The sequence below is a fragment of the Anopheles arabiensis genome, chromosome 3, assembly GCF_016920715.1.
Source record: "Anopheles arabiensis isolate DONGOLA chromosome 3, AaraD3, whole genome shotgun sequence".
In the NCBI taxonomy this organism is placed as follows: Eukaryota; Metazoa; Arthropoda; class Insecta; order Diptera; family Culicidae; genus Anopheles; species Anopheles arabiensis.
This window is the reverse complement of record NC_053518.1, coordinates 11,268,971-11,290,278: the sequence shown is the minus strand read 5'-3', so window position 1 is coordinate 11,290,278 and position 21,308 is coordinate 11,268,971. Positions and strand designations below refer to the sequence as shown.

Sequence of the window (21,308 nt, the reverse complement as noted above, 5' to 3'; positions counted from 1 at the left end):
ATGCTTATCTAAAGGGCTTAGCACATCTTCTTAGCATTGAAATAAAGCGTCGCATTTCGACGATGGTGTTGCGGGCGCGATAAGCTGATGAAAACAAACCAGACAAAAGGATGCGATTAAGGGTGACAGGACAGGAAGGGGAAGTTGGTACGGGGAAAAAGTTTTGTATAGATAACTGGATGTCATCAGAAGGAATTATAAGAGCAAGAAGAGTGGAATCAACAATAACAAAGCGACATAAATTCAATGCGGGAAGTTGTAAATTTGACACAAAGGCAAAAATATCAGAAAAATCATAGAAATTTAAAAAACGAATTTGTAGTACAAAAACTGTCGATAATATAGAAAGAAACGGGTGAAATAACTCAAGAAAAAAGTAACCTAAGGAACCATAGAAAAGAAGTAGGAAGAGCAAAGTGTCTTAGAATTAACAAAGCTAAAAATTTAAATTGGATAGATGAACCTAAACAAGTTTTGAATAGAAAGCTATGAAGCAGGTCAGTAAAGAAAATTAACAACATGAACACTAACATACAAAACAGAGAAACAAAGTAAATAAAAAAGAAACAAATCGCATAGATGAATATAAACAAGTTTTGGAGAAAAAAAATATAAAACTATAAAGCTAAAGAAAATTTACGATGTGAAAAACTAATACACAAAAACAGATCAAAAAAGCAAATAAAAAAAGAAACTCATTATGAATAGCCCAACGCAAATAGAACCAGTCATTCCCAATGTTGGATAAAAATAAAATAGTTTTCAAATAACTAATGTCTCTTAATTTATGCAATTGAATTGCATTAAATGAACAAAATGTCCCTTAAATTTACCTCAAAGCAAAAACAAACATAAACTGAAAGAGGTAAAACAAACCAATAAAAAGAGAGGCAACAAAAAGTAGGAGTAATATCAATATAAGGTAAAAAAAACTAAAAGCGGTAAAAGTAATAACTAAAAACTAAGACAACAAAAAACTTAATAAATTTTTAAAAGGGTTGCAATTTAAGAAGAATTACAAAAAATGATACACTAAGAAACAGAATAATATTGAAGAAATAAATAAAAGATTGACCAAAGTAAATAAACAAGATCAAACAAATCTGCAAATATTCAATATTCTCGTTTAAATCACTCCAATTCTATTCAATTAATTAACCAATTGAGAAAAAGAAATAAAATGTAAGAAAACTACCATAAAACAAGAAAAACAAACCTAAAGTTAAAGTTGATGGTGGGCGAATAATAAAATTTCATGAATAGTTAAGCGGATGAATAAAAACAATTGAAATTTGCCTAACTTCCTTCAAAGGCAGTATTGATACCGTACACAAACCTCCAGCCATAACTCCCAAGCCGGGAAAATCGTACTCCAGACGTTCGCCGTGCACCTTTGTGAACACATTATGAAACTAAAATATCGATACAACGCGAATGCGAAGTACCTTCTCACAATTCTCACTGCACTTTATGTAAGTAAACAGCTCCCCTCATCGACGCAGGAGTTGAAGGGCCTCTTCCAGTAGTGCTACAAAACGATAGCAGCGAGGACGAACGCTCTTTAAGCTCTTTTTCGGCGAACCGTTCGGCACCGTTACCCCGGCTTGGCCGGCAGCCGGTGGAAATGTGTTCTTGCCTTCCTTCTCCCCCCCTCGAAACCCCGATCCTGGCTACAGCCAGACGACAATAAACGTACCCGGCCCGGGGAAAAGCCCCGTCATGGTCGGCTAGTAAGCAAAACTCCGAAAATCCTCCAGACACTGTTGTCGCAGTTGCACCACACTACCGTAGCTGCGCGTTCACGTTTGCGCGTTTGTGTGAGTGGTTGCAAGGTTGTTGACTTACACATTGCCGCCGGTACATGGAACCGGGGAAACAGGTTGTAAATATTGGGCGTACACAGGCGAACAACAGCAGACGAACAGACACACCGAGATAGGCAGCCAGACTCAGCCAGACAGACAGACAGCATACAGACGTATGGGCACGGTTGTGGATGAGACTCCGTCGCCCCGTTGCACAAGGACGGATGCAAAAGGATGCAACCACCTCATGGACGCTACGCCACCACACCGACACCACGTGGAGGCATGAAAGTGGCCGCCGTTGAACCCATGGGCCGAAAGTTGCTGGGTGAAGGAAATTACGCCGGCCGGTATAGGTGGATGGGTGGCACATAAAATCGCATCAATCGCGCGCGACTAAGGAGCGCACAACGGGGTTTTATGAGTTCCTTGCACGTTCTTTCGCCGCTGTTGCCGTCATCGTGGTCGTCGTCGTTGTCGTCTTAGTGGAAATGTAATTTCCATTACGATTCCATCGCTGGAAGATTGTTGAAAGATTTCGAGTGCACACCTAGGGGGGATTGCTTTCTTTGTAAGAAAGTAAACGGAAGGAAATGGCAAAGGTTCGTCGTCTGGGGATCACTAAACTCTTGGGTGTGGAGAGAGTGTAGTGTGTACCTACATTGGAATTACATTGATCTTATTACGGAACGATTTGTTGATGTGAATAATATTTGTGTAGTTTCCTTTGAGAAATTGGTTGTATTTGCTATAGATTTAATTAAAAAAAAGATCATCTTCATAAAATTACACTCCTTTTGAAGTTGATGAATGTTAAAAATGAATGTTTTTTTAGTACAAATGTTGTCAAGAGCTTCTTTCAAAAATAATTTTTGAACGAATAGTTCATAATGGTTTCAGTATTTTATTGTCTATACAATTGATTGAGTCCATTATAAGTTTAATGAAGTTTCATAGTATATACTTTTTTTTAATAATAATCGTTTGTCTAACAGAAATAAGAAATCATTTGCGATTCAAACTTTTCCATGGTTTCTCATTGTTGTGGGACACTTTCTTGAAATTCTCTCTCCTGTAATCTTTTGTAATGGGAATTGGACTCTACACCACCCTTTTTGAACAACACTAACAGGAATTTTCAATTAGTCTGAGATTCCAATTCTAATCACAAAAGTTCAGTTCCCATAAGAAAAAGTCAAGATAGTGTCCCACAACAAGGTTCTCATTGCTGAAAACCCCTTGTGCAAAGCAAGTTTTACGCCCTTTTGGGTTTCCTCCTTCAAGCATAGTCGTAAATTTTTTAATAGTAACTAGATTCACTTAATCAAGTTGTAACTCCAATATGGTTCCTCTTACTGACTCTGCAAGGGTTAAAACAACAAATGAATTCGATTCGTTCAATTGCACCTTCTGCCAATGTCTTTCTTCAAGTTACATTAGCGTAAAAGGAGCATCCATTCCGCTCGTCAGGCTCTTTCAAAGCGGAAAGAGGCAACATCTGATTATTTCTGACTGCAACCCGACTTATCTTCGCAAGTCAAAAACGACGAAAGGACAGAGAAAACACCATAAAACAGATTTACAACCGCTGTGTTTCGCCACTGGAAAAGCGCAACAACAATTGAGCGGAAAGGAATCAGGATTAGGGTAGGAGTAGGCCAGCAACATCTAGAGACTGGACTAGCCCGTCCGTTGTTGCACAGAGCCACCGTGAATCTAGGTGATAAATTGGCTAAATGTTGACATCAAGTTTATTTTCGAAACTGTAATTACCATCTTCTCAAACACCTAACCCCTGTGCTAGCAGCTTAAGTAAGGACGCGATACAGAATGCGCAACGATACGAAACAACTGTGTCCTCCGGAACTGGAGTGGGAACATGGTTTTCAACATACCGTGTGACAGCGGCTTTCAATGACTAACTGGCAGCAGTCTGCACATCATTCCAACGGTTAAAGGGAAGCGGCTGGACGTTCAAACGTGGATAGTTACGAGTCCGCCAGTCCGTTCTCCCCGTTCAGCCCCGGGCGAACAAATCACGGGGGTTGGTGCATTACGAGCGCACTGTAAATTATTGGATTATTTATCTGCACCGCCCCCACCACCGCCGGTAGCGCAAAAACTCGGGGAAATGAACAACGGAACGAGTTAGACGGTTTAGATGCAGATGTTGCAAATTGGAGGTGAATGTTTTGGGGGGGAATTTTTACTACTGCTGCGAACCATTGCACATTTCAGTGCTTTAGGTTGAGTGTTTAAAAGTGTTTGGTTGTATTTGTTAAGCAGTTTTTCATTTTTAATTAACAATTTCTATGGTAGATTTAATTAAATACGTATTTAAGCAAGTTTTACCTTTTGCTATTTCACTGATATGTTGGCTAATGTAATAAATTATTGAGTTAAACTTCCATTTTCAAGCAAAAACACCAAATAATATGACTAAATAATCCCTGATCGAACCGCATTTACGCAATCAAATTGAACAGCGATTAGCTATTACAGTTCGTTTCCTGTTGCGCACAATGTGTCTCGCCCGATCCAAAAATGAACGATCCGAGTGTCCTTTTTACTGCCCCGAAATTCTGCAACCCACACCCACGTTACAGGGCCGCTACCCCGTCCCCGGCTACGATTGATTCCGCACATCCTGCGTACTGCGGCCATTGACCCGGGTTGACACCCGGGTCGATCGAATATGCTTTGTCTGGCCGGAGCCGTACAGGCACGACGACGCAGGCAGGCGTGCGTCCACGGTACGCCAATTTATAGTCCCCTGCTCGAAAGTCCTGCTACATGTGTTTGTTGGGGAGAGGTTTGCCATGAATTAAGGTAACCACAAAACCAAGACTGAAGCACGCGAATCAGTGGACGTAAATTGCGTTGCGTGGATGGAAATCTAGATGGAACGGTGTAGCTACTACAGCTGACGTTCTGTGGCGGGGTACGATACGGGGAGACTGTGTTTAGAATTCGGAAAACCTGCTAGTTTGGCAATCGTCGGGCCAAAGACCAACCCTACCTGTCTGGAGTTGGAATAATCGAATGTTGCTCATGGTTTAAAGGGAGCAACGGGAAACTTTGCAAAAGCAATGATTGTATATAGTATCACCACTAAACGTTACGTTGATAAGTTGCATGAGTCAACATAGTAAATGGTAGCAAAATAAAAACGTATAATTGGTAGAGAATTTGTAAATAAAAAAGAAGTGGTACTTAATTATGAAAAATTGCAATAAATTCCGTTTTGGAGAGAACGATTCTTGTTTAAAATTGAACAATTTTTGGTACTGATAATGACTAAAGATTACTTATTAAGCTCTTATCTACACAGACAAATGAGAAGAGTAAAAAAAATTGAACAACAACATCAACAAAGACAAGTGAGAAGAAGAAAACTAATTAAAATATTCAACATATGGCATTCAGCATAAAATTGGATAGCAAAAATGAATTAAACAGGAAAAAGGATATAATTTAGAACGATAGAAGTCCAAATCGAATTGAAGATAAGAAAAAAACACGAGCAAATAAGATAACAAAGGACCAATGAAAATAGGGGAAAAAATAAATTAAAAAAGATGAGCAAAAATGCACAAGGTAACAAGGACACAGAGGAACAACAAATAAGAATAAATAAAATAATAAAAAACGTAACAGAATATAGAAGCAAATACTCAAGTAAATGAATTATTTAAACAATGAACATATCATTGTTGAAATATTTAATATTTAGAATGAACAATTAACATATCACAGTATGAAATATACAAATTAACCGTCGTTAAACCAACAAAGTGAAGTATCAGTAATACCCCTAACATTTCAATTCGTGCCAATCCGTGCCAAACCTGGCAACAATACCATACCACGTTTCATGTGCACCGATGATTATTATCGATAGCAGGTGAAATATGAAATGGCCACCCAGCACGCCCAATCCCCAGCCCACCTGCGCATGGTGTGCAAAAACTTTCCTCCCCCGTGTACATGTTGACCAAGTGAAAGGTAAAGAAGGGTGGCTATTTAACACGCATTTGCAGTACCTTGAAGGCTCTACCGTCAATGGGAGCATGGTGGTAGCCCCCTGCTAACCTGCACAACAACGAAAAAAGGCGGAAATTTTCACTTATTTAACACCGTTGGACCCCCCAAATGCACCTTCTGGGGCATTTATCAGATCGTGTTTGATTTTGTGTGGTGATAATTGGTTGTACAAATTGGTGTTTGCATAGATGGGGGAAGCAAAGTTTCCGTAGAAAAATATTCAAAGACACACGAAAAGTAAAGTCATTTAAAAGTAACACCAGAGGAGATTGCTATTAATGTGGCAAAGTCACGATTAGCAATAAAGTTTAAATAAATGGTTGCCTACCGTGAAAACGAAAGGAATTCAAAAAGGTCATTCATAAGAATGTAACCATACAGTACAACAAATACAATTTTACGTGAACTATACTAACATAGGGAGCTTGTTAGTGACTTTGCTTCCCCAACATATTCCAATCTCCAGACAGAATCCCATTCCCGCCACTTCATACCGTTACATGGGTTCCACAGGCATTGTTTCTATTTTACAAAATTAATGATCTAAATGGAAAACGTAACACCGGAACCCGTTTCAAATATGACTAGTACGAGTACCCGAATATTCGTTCGTTTGTGTATTTAATTACAAAATGAATCCCCCCAATTCAGAATCCAACACAAACCTGCCAACAGCGATGACTGCCTGCTCCAACACAAAAGCTACCCAAAACCGAAACGGTCGAGAAGAATGTGTGTACAGTTTCCACCACACCACAAACAAAAATTTAAGCGCCAACGCGACGGATATCCCCCAATAAGGACGCGTCACTAAAATATTTAACCCGTACGCAGCAAAATTGGGAAAGATACGCAACACACGCAACGACATTCTAGGCCGATAGCAGCATGGAAGCAACGTCCAGAACCAATTAGAAATGTGGCGAAAATGTGGAAGGCTGCCGTGAATGTGAACAATTAGTCAATGGTAACACAGCGTCAGCGTCGGGGCCCTTGGAAAGCTGGGAAACCCTACAACCATGTGTCTGGATCATGTTATCCCTTATGGTACACCGTTTCCTGTCCGATGGCTTATGAAAGGAATGCGCAGTGATGGAGAAGAGAAATTGAGTAATGATTTAAAACTGGCTTTTGTGGTTGTTGGAGGTAGTTTAAATGTTATAAATTAAATTGAGTTTAAAGTTTGCAAAAATACGCAATGGGACAAACATTAAGGATTGTGTTTTGAAATGTGGTGACAATACTTTACTATACTTACTATATTCGGGTTGTTTTTAAGTCTCCAGCTCTGTATTTATGGAAGCCACGAGGCACATCGAAAGAGACTGATTCTGAATCATTAATGGAAATAAACAGCTTCTAATCTCAACCCAACACGGTTATTTAAACTGATCCTGAACCCACATTAGTCCTGGAATTAATCCTGCACTCATGTCGGCTGGTACACCGATCGCCAGTCCATATCGTTTCTAGAACTCCATATCATTCCTAGAATTTATGCTTATTCCATAGCGGTACTGAAAAGGACACTGAACCCATATCAGTAAATAATACTGACGCTATAACTGATCCTGAACCCACAACTAATTGCTAGATCTTATATAGAACTAATGACAATCCTGAAAGAGATCTCAAACTGGAACCATCAATTCTGGATCTGATCTCAACCCTATAGCGTTCCTGGCACTAAAACAAAGCCTGTACCGATCCTGGAACTTATCCTTAGCCGATTTTAGAAATGCTCTCAAATCCATATTAGTCTTGTAACTCGTTGCTTTTAATTTTGGTCCAAAATCTGTACTCGGATCTATCGGAAACACATCACGAATCTGTCTCGGTCTAGGATCCGATACAGCACCTGCTCGGATTCAGCAACTGATTCCGATACTACCACAGTAGAATTCCAGCTTTGAACCGTCGCCGACTGTACAAAAATGTAACCATTTAAGTAATCAGGAAATATACAAGAGATAAAGGCAGATATATGACTACAAATAAATAAGCAGGACTTGATAAACTACAGTTATAAAACTGTTACTGAGTTTATCTCAACCCTGGAACATATAGCAAACCAATCCCGATACTGGAACTAGTTCCAAGAAACTTGTGAATGATCATATTACCCTATTCCACTTGAGAAACTGAACCGAAACATATCGCGATTTAGTACCACGTCTCGAAGGCAAACTTGCTTCAGATATCGAATCTATCCCGATCCTTCAACTCACTGGTCTCCAACCTGTGATCCGAGCACCACTTGTGGTCCGTGGCGTTAACAGACGTGGTCCGCGGATGAATTTATTTTGAAAAAGAATAGCTAATTACTATACATATAATGCAATTTATTTCCCACAATCAAGATTAAGTTTGTAACAGGCATTTCAACAATGAGATTCAAACATATTTTTGATCAAAAATTTTGAAATAAGTCTACAAAATATATGTCCTCAATAGATGGGGGCCGCGGCAAATCAATTTTCAAAGCCAAGTGATTCGCGATCCTAAAAAGGTTGGAGAATACTGCTTTAACTGACCCTTTACACTGAACTCGTTCATAGGTACTGGACAACGGTACTGGTACCAATCTTGGATGCTATTTCGATCTTGGAATAGTAGTTTTAACTATTTCATTCCTGAAGTTCTTTATATCGGACTTCGAAATGATCTCGATCATCGATGTCCTGGAACTAATATCACAAACAACCTCGAATCAATCCCAATCCGGAAACTGATGATACTCGTTGAAGAAACAATCCATTCCTGGACTAGAAATGCCATTCCCCTAAACATGGGTATAAATTGGAGGAAAAAACTTCAGATGCATTGACAACAAATTAAAACATTGGAATTGAGATACACCTCTTTTGTATTTACAAATTCACCTCTGTGAATTCTGGCAGTTTGAAATTAGATCGCTTCCCGATAATCCTTTTATCTAAACCGGTTTCCCCCTACCGATCAAAGCTAATCCTGCCTGCTCGCTATAGCAGCTTAAAATGTTCATTGGGCAGAACGGGAGCCAGTTTTGTTCGCTGGGTTGTGTCAAAATGTGTGCCCTTGTCAAGTACGAAGTACGACCATCACTACCCGCCATTTTCAGCACTGGTCGAAACTATCGACACAAGTTAGCCAAGTGCTCTTTGAATCGAAAAAATCAAACCTCCTCCAAAAAAAAGGGCGCCAACCCTCGCCGCACAGCGCAATGTGTGATAATAACGTGATCATCGTGTGGAACGGTTTCTCCGAGCATGTATCGGGCGTGTTTCGCACCTTCCGCCACGAAAAGGCCCTGCAAGACGTGATCCTGTACTGCGAGGGACAGTTTATCAACTCCCACAAGCTGCTGCTGGCGAGCTGCAGCGAAGTCTTCCGGCGCATCTTTCTAGAACGCGCCAATGCGTACCATCTCATCCGATTGGTCGGCTTCCGGTACGTTGACGTGTCCCTGTTGCTGGACTTTATCTACAACGGAGAGATGGCACTGTCGCAGAAACAGTTGCCCTCGTTGAAGCAGGCGGCGCTCAAGTTGGAAATTAAGTCCCTAGCGAACTTGGTCACGTCACCGGAAAGGGTATCGGAACAGGAGGCGGACGAACAGGATACGTTGTCTTCGGCCACCGAAACAACGGACAATAATCTCGAGGTGACCTCCGCGGGATATGTGTCACCACTCGATTTGATGGCTGCCGTAGCCACCTTGCAACAGGAGGAGGCGCCTTAACTGAATAATGATTTATTATTGTCTTAAAGAAAACCCAAATTTAATATGATGCTTGATAAAAGTACCGACAAATAACATACACGAACAGGTATGCACATTCCAGGATTAAAGGAAATAGTTTTAATTATAATGTAATATTTTTTCTCATTCTAATCGTTTAGGACATGAATTATACTTATAATACTTTCTCAGTGACAAGATCATCTAACAACATCCGGACATCCCCTCCAGCTAGAACTTGCCATTTAGCATTCCACTTGAACTCCAAAGGGGCATCATCGATTAACTTGAAAGCTCTCCAAATATGCCCCGAAGTGCGCTGCAGTAACACGTGTGACGGCATCCAAACGAAAAGCTCGAAAGGTCCTTGTACTTAAGTTACCCTTGTAACTCTCCGTTTTTCATCTCTTTCCCGGGTTAGGTGCACCATCGACACGACAGCCACGTGCTGCTGTATATATATATGTACAGACACAGCTCTTCTCTGTATTTCACGCGCTACAAAAACGATCGAAACCGGCAAAAACCCAGACGCCGGTATCCTTCCTTCCCCCCTCAAAAGGAAACCACGATGAAAGGAGGGGAAGAGAATTACGCATCGCACGCCATAATTTCGGGGTGGAAATGTTTTGTCTGGGCCCTGTCTCAGACAGACCGATGCGAAAGCTCGTAACGCCCTTTTTGCTCCCCCGGTGTGGATGTGTGTGTTTGAGGAGGGAAAGTTCATTGACGTACCATTTTGGAGTTCGCTTGGCAATGAAAACCATTTCTTTTTCTAACATGATTCTAACTGGATTGACGGAGACAGGAAGTACGATGGGTAGCTTCGAGTGACATTAACCGTTTATAATGCAGTATATTTACACCAGACAGAGTCCGAGTATTTCGGGTCAGCTAGCATCAGGAGAGAGGCGGAGATGCATTTAAAGTTAACTGGTCATTCTGTACAAAAGTGGAATCCATTAGCTGATTTTCTTAAATCAATATGGACAATTTGTTTTGCTACCTTGATTTTACAAAACAATTGACAATAACGTCACTCAAATTTAATAAATTCAAATCATTTCACTACAACCAACCGATGCGCCTGAACTCTTCGCGTACAAAGTGAAAAATTGAAAGGAGCTTTTTTTTATTCAACCAATATATAAAATGTGTCTCGCTATATCGACTTTACAATACCAATAACCTCACTAAAATTCTATCAAATCGAATCATAACATTTCAATCAACCTATGCGCATGAACTCTTCAGCTAAATTTCACTATTTAAAAATAAATCTAAAAAGGTACTAGAAACTAAAAAAAAATCGTCTCGGTCGTCATTCAAGCCCATAAATCATCCGTGCACGGGGTGCGTCAGACAGCTGAAACGCGGGAGACACGTGCGACAACCGCGGAAGCGCCACGCTGAAGGGTGGTTTGCGCTCCAAAATCCGTGACCAGAAAGGAAGACGCGCGTACGCAACCAAAGATGCACTGCGGCATAATAATTCACCCAAGCGAGCATATCCACTTCCCTTTCGCGGGAAGGAGTGCGACCCCACGTTGCCACATGGCTTACACGCACTCGCGTTTTCGTACGTATGTGTGTATGTCTGTGGGGAAGAAAAAGAAGTATCCAAAAACGTTTTGTAGTAGGGGTGGTCCATCATCGCACGCATCTTCTGTTCTTCCACTCCATCACCCGAAGCGGTAAAAGAGACCCTTTTGCTGCGTGTGGTGGAGGAGAGAGAGAGAGAATACGTACGTACGCAACGCATTCAACAAGTCATTGAACTCATTAGGGAACAAGTTCATCCCGTGGAAGGTTCGTACGCCCGGTTCTCTCCCGTACCCCCGGGGATGGCGAAGGGGGTGCTGCCCATGATGGATTCGAAACAGGAAATGGCTCACGTGAGGAGCATTCTTTCCCGTGGAGGAGGAGAATAGTTAGACGAAGCGATGACGAAGAAGAACTTTAAAAAAAGAAACTCACAACGCTAGCGAAACTCTAGGTCCCCCCCGATCCCCCCAGTCGCGCAACATAGATAGCGTTAGTGTTGGTGGAATCATGCAGCATAAGAATTATACTCCACGCAGTATGCTCGAATGTGTGTAGTACGGAATTACGGAAGGGAGAGAAACAGAAATTGTATTCCTTTGCGGTTGGTTTTTGGATGAGGCTCTGGGGGGAGGACAGAAAGATACACTTGTTGGTATCGAAATGCAGAAGAGAGCGCTCATGATCGATTTAGAGATCACGATCGAAGAAACATATCAAGAACTAGATTAATCGATTCTAAATTAAAGTTCTCTTTAGGGAAGAAAAATAGGATCGTTGATTTAGACCCTTTTTTTTCTTCCGATTTTGATTTTTTAAATGATTTTTAAACTGAAAGAACTAAGACAAACGTAGCACAATGATCTTACACTACAGAAGATGATACAGATCCAACAAATGCATCTGGATGTTTTTTCCATTTAAAAAGACGGGCATTTCGCTAAACGATCCAATGAAGCCCACACATCTTTTTTTTGGAACATGAACAACTCAACCATTCCAAAACTATAAAACCTCTGCCAATTTGAATGAAGTGCATAGCAAGGTAGTAGGCACGCCCCCGCAGCAGAAGGATGACACCTATGTCGACGCGCCAACGAATGTTTCCCCGAAAATATCAGAAAATTCGTAGAACGTCTCGGCTACCACTGTGTCTGCCACTGCAACCACCACCAACCACTGCACAAGCTAATCGCTTTCAGTTCCAACAGGTAACTCTACTGGCTGTAAGGATGATCCTCTGCCTCACCACTGGAATACACAACACAACAGAGTGTCCCTGCGGATACTCTAAACCAGTTTCTCCTGCTGTAAAAACCATGCTGCTGCTCTCGATATAGTTTCTATGAAAAGTAAAAAATAAAACAATAAACCATTCTATACTCCGTTCCCCTTAATGTGTGTCCTACATGGTCAGAAGTTCATTGAAACCTGCAAATTTCCATCTCATCTACTTACTTGTGCTGCCTTTAAACCTCTGTTTTACCTGTGTGTGTTTCCTTATGTATGCAATATTTTTTTCCATTTCTTGACTTAAACCAATAATAACCAGGTTCAATGATGTTTTGTATACTGCACTGTAACTTTTTCCTATATACTGCTTTTTACTTAAGTTCCCAAAAAGTCAATGTAGAAGAAATCACAAAACTCCCCCCAAAAAGTCCATTTAGTGATCGAATGAAAGGGAACGCGAAGCATTATTATATTTATTATCAAATATAGAGCAATAGAAACGAAATTAGTGCCGGTCTCATGGTACAGTCGTCAACTTGTACGACTTAACAACATGTTCGTCATGAATTCAAATTCCAAATAGACCGTGCCGCCAAAAAAGTCACCGAAAGCCAACCCCACAAGTGGTTATAGGCAGGCCTTGACCGACAAAGGTTGTTAACCCAAAAAGAAGAAGTAGATACTACATGAAATAAACATTATTATGTTTTTTCAACATTTTCTAAAATAAAATGCTACATTAAACATATTTTTCTGCTCTTTTCCGCTAACATCAAAATTTTCACCGTAAATGCATAATTATTCTAATTTCTTTTAGAGCAAAATAAAAGAACATAATAATACATATAAAATGTAGGGGAAAGCGGGACAAAATGGGCATGTTAAGCAGTACACTCAAAAAAAATTCCTTTGAATATGCCACAAAACATTCTTGAATTATTGTATGCCTCCACCAATTATCTATGAATTAAAATCGCCACATAGCCTGAAAATAACTTAAAAATATGAAAAAAGTGTAAAATAAATGTTGACATTTTACAAGAAGTTTTTTTAACACGCGTATGTCAAAAGCATCTTCCCATTTTGCCCCACGTGAAGCATTTTTGTATTTTTTGTTATATTAGTAAAATGCGCTTTCAATCGCCTTACTTTCTTCAGACAAATTGTATATAAATATTATATCTTTAAAAAGATACAATGTAAAACATCCACGCATCCCTGTGACACTGGTTTAAGCTTATTTTCGAAGTGGCAAAAATTACCAATATGTTTCTAAATCCTATTTTGCAATTTGTCTTGGTTATGTGTTATGTAAGGGTTATGAAACTTACATGGCGTTCATAGAACACTCCAATAAATACATTTTGAGCATTTCAATGTATCTTTGTAGTGAAATAATGCTTAAATAGAAGGTGCCCGTTTTGCCCGACATGCCCATTTTACCCCGCTTTCCCCTAATTTTAGTGTTAATTGTTGAAGAATGTAATAGTTTACATTTGATGTCTAAAATGCTGCGTATTGGTAACAGATGTGTAGGTAATAATTTGAAAAAACACAAAAAAATAATCTTTACTCGATCATTAAATTAGCCTTATGCTATTTTTCAACCAGATCTCCTCTTCGTTTGGATTTAGAATGAATAAAGTATACATCTGCATAACATCTATATTTCCACCTGCAACTTGCAACCCGATTAATAGCATGCCCAGTGTGTTCCTCTAAAATCATTCGACAGAAACCCGTTCCCTAAATTCCTACATTTATTTCCAAACCATCCATTTCACCCCAGCAAAACACAAACACATACTGCTTTGAACCAATGCCGTTGGAAAAACGCGTTCAATACCGCTTCATCGCACACTGTTTGCCTTTTTTCACACAGAATAAATTGCAATTTTTAATGCAAATTATGCACATTTCGCACCACAAACCGCAAACGCCAACCACACGCATTCGTAACACTTTAAACACTTTAACCCAGCGTATTACGCGTAAAAATTCACACGCACACACACATCACATCACGTTTTCTTGCGCACATCATATTCTCTACAATTTTTACGTATGAATATCAATTTTTGACCTCCTATGCTGGAGGGCCTCCACTTACCATCGGAACGCATTGTAGTGGAAGTAAACCAGCCCGAGCCCGTACAGGAACGGCACATCACGCCAGTGGTCCGCCTTGAGGGCGTAGTATTTCTGGTACGCTGATAAAGCTGCAAAACAAGAAGAAAATGCATCCGATTAGAAAAAGGCAATTCCAATGACCATTAGCTTTCCTGTACCTTTCTCATAATCCTCCAGCAGCAGATGGAAGTGGCCAAGCTTGCAGTACGTTTTCGGATCGATGCTGATATCCCGGTCACCATCACCGGTTTGCTTGTCCAGTTCCGTGGCTGGCCCTTCCTCCACCCGTTCGCTACCGTCCTCCTTCGACCCTCCAGCGTCCCCACCATCTTCCGTTTTGATCTCGTTCACCGGAGTGGAGGGTTGTTTCGCGTCCCCACTGCCCTCGGTGGACATGATCTCGGCCGGCAGACTTTCGTCGATCGTAACACCGACGTCGCAGAGTGGATTGTCTGCTTCCTGCTTGATTTTAACGCCCTCCGCCACCACGCTTCCAGCTTCCTTTTCCTTCGCTTTGTCCTCCTCATTGTGGGCCTTCTTCTTCTGGTTGTACGCTTGGATCAGCATTCGCTCGAGATACTTGACCGCCTGGGGAAAGAGAAGGGGGGGACAAGGACGAAGAACCATTAACGTTTGTTTCGGGAAACAGCCACTCGTCAAGGTCAAGGACGGGGTAGCGCCCCTTACCTTCAGCACCAGTGCCTTCTTCTTCAGGTTTTCCGGTGCCGACAGCTTCAGGAATCCATACTGGCGGCTGAAAAGGGAGAATGCCCGGTTAGTAGTAAGCAGGGAAGGAGGGGGGGGGGACACATATTGGGGTTTGTTTATCCGGAAGCACCCACTCCATACCTGTCGAGGGAAGCAAGTGCCTGCAACTCCTGCGTAGAGACGCTAAGTTCGCCGCTCTCCTCGAGGATCATGTTCCTGTTTACCAAAGCCCAGCTAACATACACCGACGATGCTAAACACAAACCTTTTGCGCAGAGGGTGGACGCGGGAGGAAAAAGGAAAACACTTTTCACACACACACAAAACACAAACACAAATAGGCGGCATACACACACGCGCGCGCAAACACACACATACACACGAAATTAATGCATTATCCGGCACGACCGCAGTGCCTGCCGGAAGTTCGCGGGTTTAGTCCGGAAGCCACGCACAGTAGTCGGGCGGTCAACGCGATTTTGTCCCGTTTTTTACACGATCGTACGCTCCGAAATTGATGATAACGCGCGAGCCTTCTAAGAAAAACACACACACTGGCCGCACTCTGACAACTGACGTGACGTGACGAGCGGGCGTACTCTGCGGACGAGTCCCGCGCAGTTGCGAATGATCGAGGGGAGGCTTTTAAAGTGTTTTTTTAACAACTGCACCGTTTACAACGAATAATTAATTGCTTTTAAATCCCTCCTTCGTCAAGCTTCTTTGATAATTTAATAGTTTTGGGGGATTTTGGCGAATAAAACATACAAACAAAACTTGATGTTCGAAAACCGTTTCTGCGTCGCTGTCCGTGTCGAACTGTCAAAGCGCTGTCATCGGGAGCGCGAGCGCAAGAAGAGGCAAAAGAAAACAGCCCGTCAAAGCAACTTGCAGCTTCGCTGGTCGGTGAAGAAAGTGCAGAAAAATTCCACTGTTCTCGGTTCTGCGAGCAAATCTCTAGTGTGTGCGTGTGTGCGTGGGGGGTTTAGGAATACCAAACCGGTGGAGCATAAAGAGCATAAAATCGCCCCCTACATATAGTGCTTATCAAAAGAAAAGAAAAAATCGAAAACAACCAGCAGCAACTGGTCCGAAACGTCGCAACATTAAACGCAAAGCGTCGAGTTCGGTGAGTTTTCTCACGCGGACAAAATCGAAACTCCGTAAAGCGTTCTCAGGTGAGGGAAAACGGGGAAAACTAAACCACAGAAACGTTTGGGGAAGCAACCCATTGCATCAGCACAGAATGACGCACCCTCCCACCGTGTCTCAAGTTCAATGTGTTGCTTTCGGAAACCTGCCAGACGGTATTGGCCTTCGATGAGGTCATGATGGCGTCGTGCCGTTTGCTCCGCTTTAATTGCGTTGCAAACGATCGAAACGGTCCAATTCAATCCGCTCCGTAATGCAAGATTCGCCTCTCGGGGCGTCTGTAGAGGCGAACGGGAGACGAATTCGAGAACATTGTTACGTAATGCATGGAAAATTCGTCGCCAAACATATCCGGCCAAAACCGACTGGGACGGAAATGACAGCTGCAGTTTCGCTTTCCGTCTAACCAAATGGTGCATGTAAAAATAGAAAACGCTTTTCACCACCGTGGGTGAGGAGAAGATATTGTTGTTGCACACTTTCCCCCCTGTTGGTTTAGCTTGTACGAGGGTGGCGCCCTAACGGATTGCCAAATGCCTTCGACTAATTGGGAGGAAAGGTGCACCACCAACCCCCTTGCGAGATCAGCTGATACCTTGTATCAGCTGGTATGCGGGCGGGAAACATGGCCATAAATTCTGCCGGTATGCAAACAGGGCACGATAAAGCTTGTGGTTTGTGGTCTGCACTTGATAAGAGATCAAACAAGTGTTTACCCGTCGAGAGATGCGCTTCTTCAAATTACTTATCCATTTTCTTGTTCCCTTCTCTTTCAGGAATGAGCGACGGAAAAGTTAAAAAAGACGCAACGAACAAGGAAATCATCAACATGAGTGACGCCGCCGGATATTTGGACCGTTTCGTGGGTGATGTGAGCAAAAAATCGGCCACCAAACAGATACTGATCGGTGCCGGCAGTGGATGGTAAGGAACGCGGTCCATGATTTTCCCATCAATAAACGCTAACCTCCGTCATTTGCGCGGCCATCCTCCCTTTTACAGGGCAACCGGTTACATCACGATGAAGGTGGGCAAGATGGCTGCGATCGCAGTCGGCGGTGGCATCATCCTGCTGCAGATGGCTAACCAGCAGGGCATCATTTCGATCGACTGGAACAAGGTGCAGAAGAAGGTGGACAAGGTCACCGACAAGGTGGAGGAAGCCGTCACCGGACAGGGGCCGAGCTGGGCGGACAAGGTGCGTATTGGTCGAGCTTTTGGGCCGCGTGCAATCATTCTCTTTCCCACCGTAGCGCACAACATTACCACCGGCAAGCAGTCGAAGAAGCGAGAACTGGATTGATCCTAATTGTTTCTTTGTTTTTTTTGCTAATATCATGCCGCATCCTTCATTCATTCCACCTCATCGCCATGACGTTTTCGCTTCGTTCATCTGTGTTGTTTTACAGGTGCTAAAGGTAGCCAAAGAGAATTCATTTCTGGCTACCGGTTTTCTCGGTGGCTTTCTGATCGGTATCGCTTCGTAAGCGCCGGACCCTGGTGCTATTACCACTACTACACACGACCGTAAAGGTGAAGGAAGGGAAAGGAAGTAACAAATGATGCCATCAGTCCGCATGGGTCCGTGCTGGAAAGCGAGAGGAAGAGGATATGAAGCACAAACCCAACATTCTTTAACACTGGAAATTGCAAAGCACACATCAAACGGCAATACCCCGGTTACCAACCGAATGATTTAGAATCTTTTTCGCCTTACACGCAACACTTCAAACGATTCAATTTCATCTCCTTAGCTCTGTAAGAATATGTTTATTTCATTTCATTCTGGTTTGGCATCATTTTCCTAAGTTTGATCCTAATTTTGATTCGAGATGCCCCCCCACACACGAAGAATGTGATTTTAGCTCGTAAATAAATTACATTCCTATCGATCTTTGTTTGCGATAGGGACAGCAAGAACAAAATTGTTTTATTGTTTTATTAATTTATTATTTGTTTTACCAGTTAAACCGATTCTTCCTCCTTCACCCGGCGGTTCGTGCAACTCTCTCGCTCTGACTTTTCATGCAAATTTTTCTACTTTACCAAGATGTTGTGAGAAAATGTATTTACAAACTACCTTCACCGCTTCTGTTTTCCTTGCAGGCGGAACGTTTCGTTGATCGCAAACTCAACCAGGCGGAGGATGTGCTGAACAAGCGGACGAAAAAGGCCAAAAAGTGGTACACGAACCTGATCGGCGACGAGACCGGCTGCAAGGTGAACGATCTACACATTTTCCTCTGTGCCTTTGCGGCGGGCGTTGCGATCGGTGTCGGCACTGCCTAATAATCGGGTGATCACGTTTCTGCGTGCGCCGTGACGTCACAACAGTCACAATCTGATGCGCTGCTGGGCAAAACCCTTTCGCCAAAAATACAGAACCATATTGCGCTGAAGGATGGAAACACACACACACACGCATTAGGGCAGCAGTAGTTACACCTCGGGTCAGTTTTCGGAACAAAAGTGGCATGCGTTAGGTGCGAGAAAGTTACATTTGATGCCAGTATGCCTTTTCTTTCGTTCGCGCCTGTTAGCAGACCCAAATAGCTGAATATCGAAAGGAAATGGCATACAGAAGCTAAACGGCAGATTATTTGAACGGAATCGTATGGGTAAAAAAACAAGAACCATCTCACCGAATCTCGTCGATCCACACAAACCGTTTTCCGATTTCGTTTTAGCTTTCTCGCCCGTCGGGTTTTTTTCTCATACAATTCCAATCGGTTGTGTTTGTTAACGTGGTTTGATGTTTTGTGATTATATACTCGTTAAGTGAGATCGGGCTCTACACGCTATTCTAACGCGCCCTTTCCCGCGCAGGGCGAATATTTCAATCGATTTGTGTTACTAGACTGTAAGTGCACTCGCAAAAAAACTCGAAAAGCGAAGAGCCTCAAACCTGTACTTAAAAACGCTACCAATCGGAATCCAGATCTTGTCGGCAAAAGGAAAAGAAACAAGGCGCACAAACCATGCATGCCAGAACGCTTCATCACAACACTACAGACGATTTCAGAGGGTAAAATCACCATAAACGAATGTGTACCGAAATGGAAACGGAAGTTAAACTCACACAATCGCCAACAGTATATCTGCGCCACAGCTGAAACAATCAACTCCCATAATGTAGTCGCTATCGAGATGTGTATGTACCGTGTGTGAGATCTGCTGAAGAATGCGTACCAAACCAAACGATCGATTAGTCAAATGGTGTGATGATTCATTTGCAGGCCGTTTACATTCTACAATCATTTACTAGTTTTAATTTTGCGTTCCTGTATGTCACTCAATGGTATAGCGTTATATTTATGCTTTTATTTCATGAATTCCCATTTCCCCTACATCTGTTACGCGACCGCAAATGTCCGCCAACACACACACACACCATGCAATGAAAATAAACTTTGATTTGAAATGATAAAACTAATATCCCTCCCGCGTGTATTCTTTACATTGGAATGGTTCGTTCCTATTGGAAGAAAGTCAATTCCCGGCCAAAAATCCACCCTCGATCGGCAGCATGTGTCCGTTCACGAACCCGGACCGATCGCTCAGCAGATAGACGATCGGTTCGACCACCTCGCTAACCTCCCCGAACCGGCCGAGCGGAATTTTCGCCTTCAGCGGATCCGCCTTCGCCGGATCGGACCAATTGTCCCGTCCCATGCGCGTCAGAATGACGGTCGGATTGACGCTGTTGACGCGGATTTTGCGCGGCCCAAGCTCGAGGGCTAAATTCTGCGTCAAACCATCGATGGCCGCCTTCGACATGGAGTAAGCGCAGTGGCCGTGGATGGCTTTCAGCCCCGCGAGGGACGATACGTTTACGATGCTCGCACCGGCCTCCATTTTGGGGACCAGAATTTGGGCGACATTGAAAGCGGCCTTTACATTTACAGCGAATGTGCTAAAAATGGGGAAAAAGGAGTTCAAAACGTATGAGTTACATGTCAGAATGTATCTCAGGCATCACATACCGATCGTAATCTTCCTCCGTTAGCTCGAGAAATGGCTTTATGACTGCAACACCGGCATTGTTTACCAGCCCATCGACCTTTCCCAGCGGCGCAAGGGCAGTCCTGGTCGCGCTCCAGTCACTTAGGTCGACCTGGACCGTCTCAATCCGCGGACAGTCGGCTTTCAACTCTTCCAACGGCCCACTGGAACGCGATACGGCGATCACCTTAGCGCCGAGCTGGTCCAACGACCGGCAGAGCTCATTTCCAATGCCTTTTGAGAACCATAGAAAAGTCTTATCAATACAACAAGCTTCATTGCTAATTACATTCGAAGATCCTTTACCTTGTCCGGCACCGGTTACTACGATCGTTTTATCCTTTACCGAACACTCCATCACGCAATAATCCCCAACACAGCAGAAACGCACCCAACGCACACTTGAATTGCCACTTCAATGAATATGGCGACAGGGAGGACTTAAAGGGACTAATCTTATCACCTTCCAATTTAAGCTCCTCTAGTCATCCAGTGCTGATGCGTGATACTCTTCTCCCGGTGTCGGATGCATTGGAGGCCGCGCGCTAGTTGATAGAACGACAAGAGCGGGTGCCTGTTTGCGTATGCGTTGCACTTGTGCGCAAAGGGAACCGCTCGCGCAGAGAGAAAATACGCAAAAGAAGTGCACACAAACACACACACACACTGATGCTGAAGCGACAGCGAGACGTGTTATCAGCTGTTTGCTAGCAGAATGGTAGCGAGCGAGAAGGAGATAACACACAATCGCACTTGCGTGAGATGGATGCCTCTCCGTCGATACAAAAGAAAAACAACCCTCCTGTGGGAAGAGGGTGAGAGCATACTCACGGTATGTCGGCAGTCATACTCACCCTGCAGTGATCGTCAGTCATTCACGAGCGGTCTGCAAAATCGGAATCACATCACACAGGGCATCCTGTGGCGTAGCAAATTGGCGTAGCGCACGGAGTTTGCAGGCGGAAATTACG

The 21,308-nt window shown here is 42.9% G+C and overlaps 4 protein-coding genes across 7 annotated transcripts in view; 2 read left to right on the top strand and 2 right to left on the bottom strand.

The window, feature by feature from the left end:
• LOC120902251 (histone demethylase UTY) overlaps positions 1-15,752 on the bottom strand; it is a 98,431-nt gene extending 82,679 nt beyond the window's left edge. The window contains exons 1-4 of the mRNA XM_040310834.1: positions 15,325-15,752; positions 15,163-15,229; positions 14,634-15,063; positions 14,456-14,564 (exon numbers count right to left, since the gene is read on the bottom strand). Coding sequence (XP_040166768.1) covers positions 14,456-14,564; positions 14,634-15,063; positions 15,163-15,229; positions 15,325-15,395 — 677 coding nt within the window. The 5' untranslated portion in view covers positions 15,396-15,752. The remainder of the gene's footprint in view (positions 1-14,455; positions 14,565-14,633; positions 15,064-15,162; positions 15,230-15,324) is intronic.
• LOC120902258 (longitudinals lacking protein-like) lies at positions 8,933-11,270 on the top strand. The gene is made up of 2 exons (XM_040310845.1): positions 8,933-9,658; positions 9,732-11,270. Exon 1 carries the CDS (start codon positions 9,052-9,054, stop codon positions 9,568-9,570), a length of 519 nt encoding a protein of 172 aa, XP_040166779.1. The 5' UTR covers positions 8,933-9,051; the 3' UTR covers positions 9,571-9,658; positions 9,732-11,270.
• A 276-nt stretch (positions 15,753-16,028) lies between the features above and the next one.
• LOC120902256 (FUN14 domain-containing protein 2) lies at positions 16,029-19,768 on the top strand. Of its 3 annotated transcripts, none has more exons than XM_040310844.1 (4): positions 16,029-16,312; positions 17,112-17,259; positions 17,338-17,533; positions 18,442-19,768. In XM_040310844.1, exons 2-4 carry the CDS (start codon positions 17,114-17,116, stop codon positions 18,622-18,624), a joined length of 525 nt encoding a protein of 174 aa, XP_040166778.1. In that variant the 5' UTR covers positions 16,029-16,312; positions 17,112-17,113; the 3' UTR covers positions 18,625-19,768. The 3 variants fall into 3 exon arrangements, with proteins under 3 accessions (XP_040166778.1, XP_040166777.1, XP_040166776.1); XM_040310843.1 differs by having other exon boundaries at positions 16,030-16,361; XM_040310842.1 differs by lacking the exon at positions 16,029-16,312 and adding an exon at positions 16,946-16,979.
• LOC120902255 (L-xylulose reductase) lies at positions 19,637-21,308 on the bottom strand. 2 transcript variants are annotated; one of them, XM_040310840.1, is made up of 4 exons: positions 21,192-21,308; positions 20,644-21,009; positions 20,319-20,571; positions 19,637-20,248 (listed from the first exon to the last, which is right to left on the bottom strand). In XM_040310840.1, exons 2-4 carry the CDS (start codon positions 20,693-20,695, stop codon positions 19,825-19,827), a joined length of 729 nt encoding a protein of 242 aa, XP_040166774.1. In that variant the 5' UTR covers positions 20,696-21,009; positions 21,192-21,308; the 3' UTR covers positions 19,637-19,824. The 2 variants fall into 2 exon arrangements, with proteins under 2 accessions (XP_040166774.1, XP_040166775.1); XM_040310841.1 differs by lacking the exon at positions 21,192-21,308 and having other exon boundaries at positions 20,644-21,025.

Coding starts and splice junctions, on each gene's coding strand:
- LOC120902255 (XM_040310840.1), bottom strand. CDS start 20,695: ATGGAGTGTTCGGTAAAGGATAAAACGATCGTAGTAACCGGTGCCGGA. Junction 20,572..20,643: donor AGTAACCGGTGCCGGACAAG/GTAAAGGATCTT, acceptor GGTTCTCAAAAG/GCATTGGAAATGAGCTCTGC. Junction 20,249..20,318: donor ACGGAGGAAGATTACGATCG/GTATGTGATGCC, acceptor CCCCATTTTTAG/CACATTCGCTGTAAATGTAA.
- LOC120902256 (XM_040310842.1), top strand. CDS start 16,946: ATGCGGGCGGGAAACATGGCCATAAATTCTGCCG. Junction 16,980..17,111: donor CATGGCCATAAATTCTGCCG/GTATGCAAACAG, acceptor CTTCTCTTTCAG/GAATGAGCGACGGAAAAGTT. Junction 17,534..18,441: donor GGCCGAGCTGGGCGGACAAG/GTGCGTATTGGT, acceptor TTTTCCTTGCAG/GCGGAACGTTTCGTTGATCG.
- LOC120902258 (XM_040310845.1), top strand. CDS start 9,052: ATGTGTGATAATAACGTGATCATCGTGTGGAACGGTTTCTCCGAGCAT.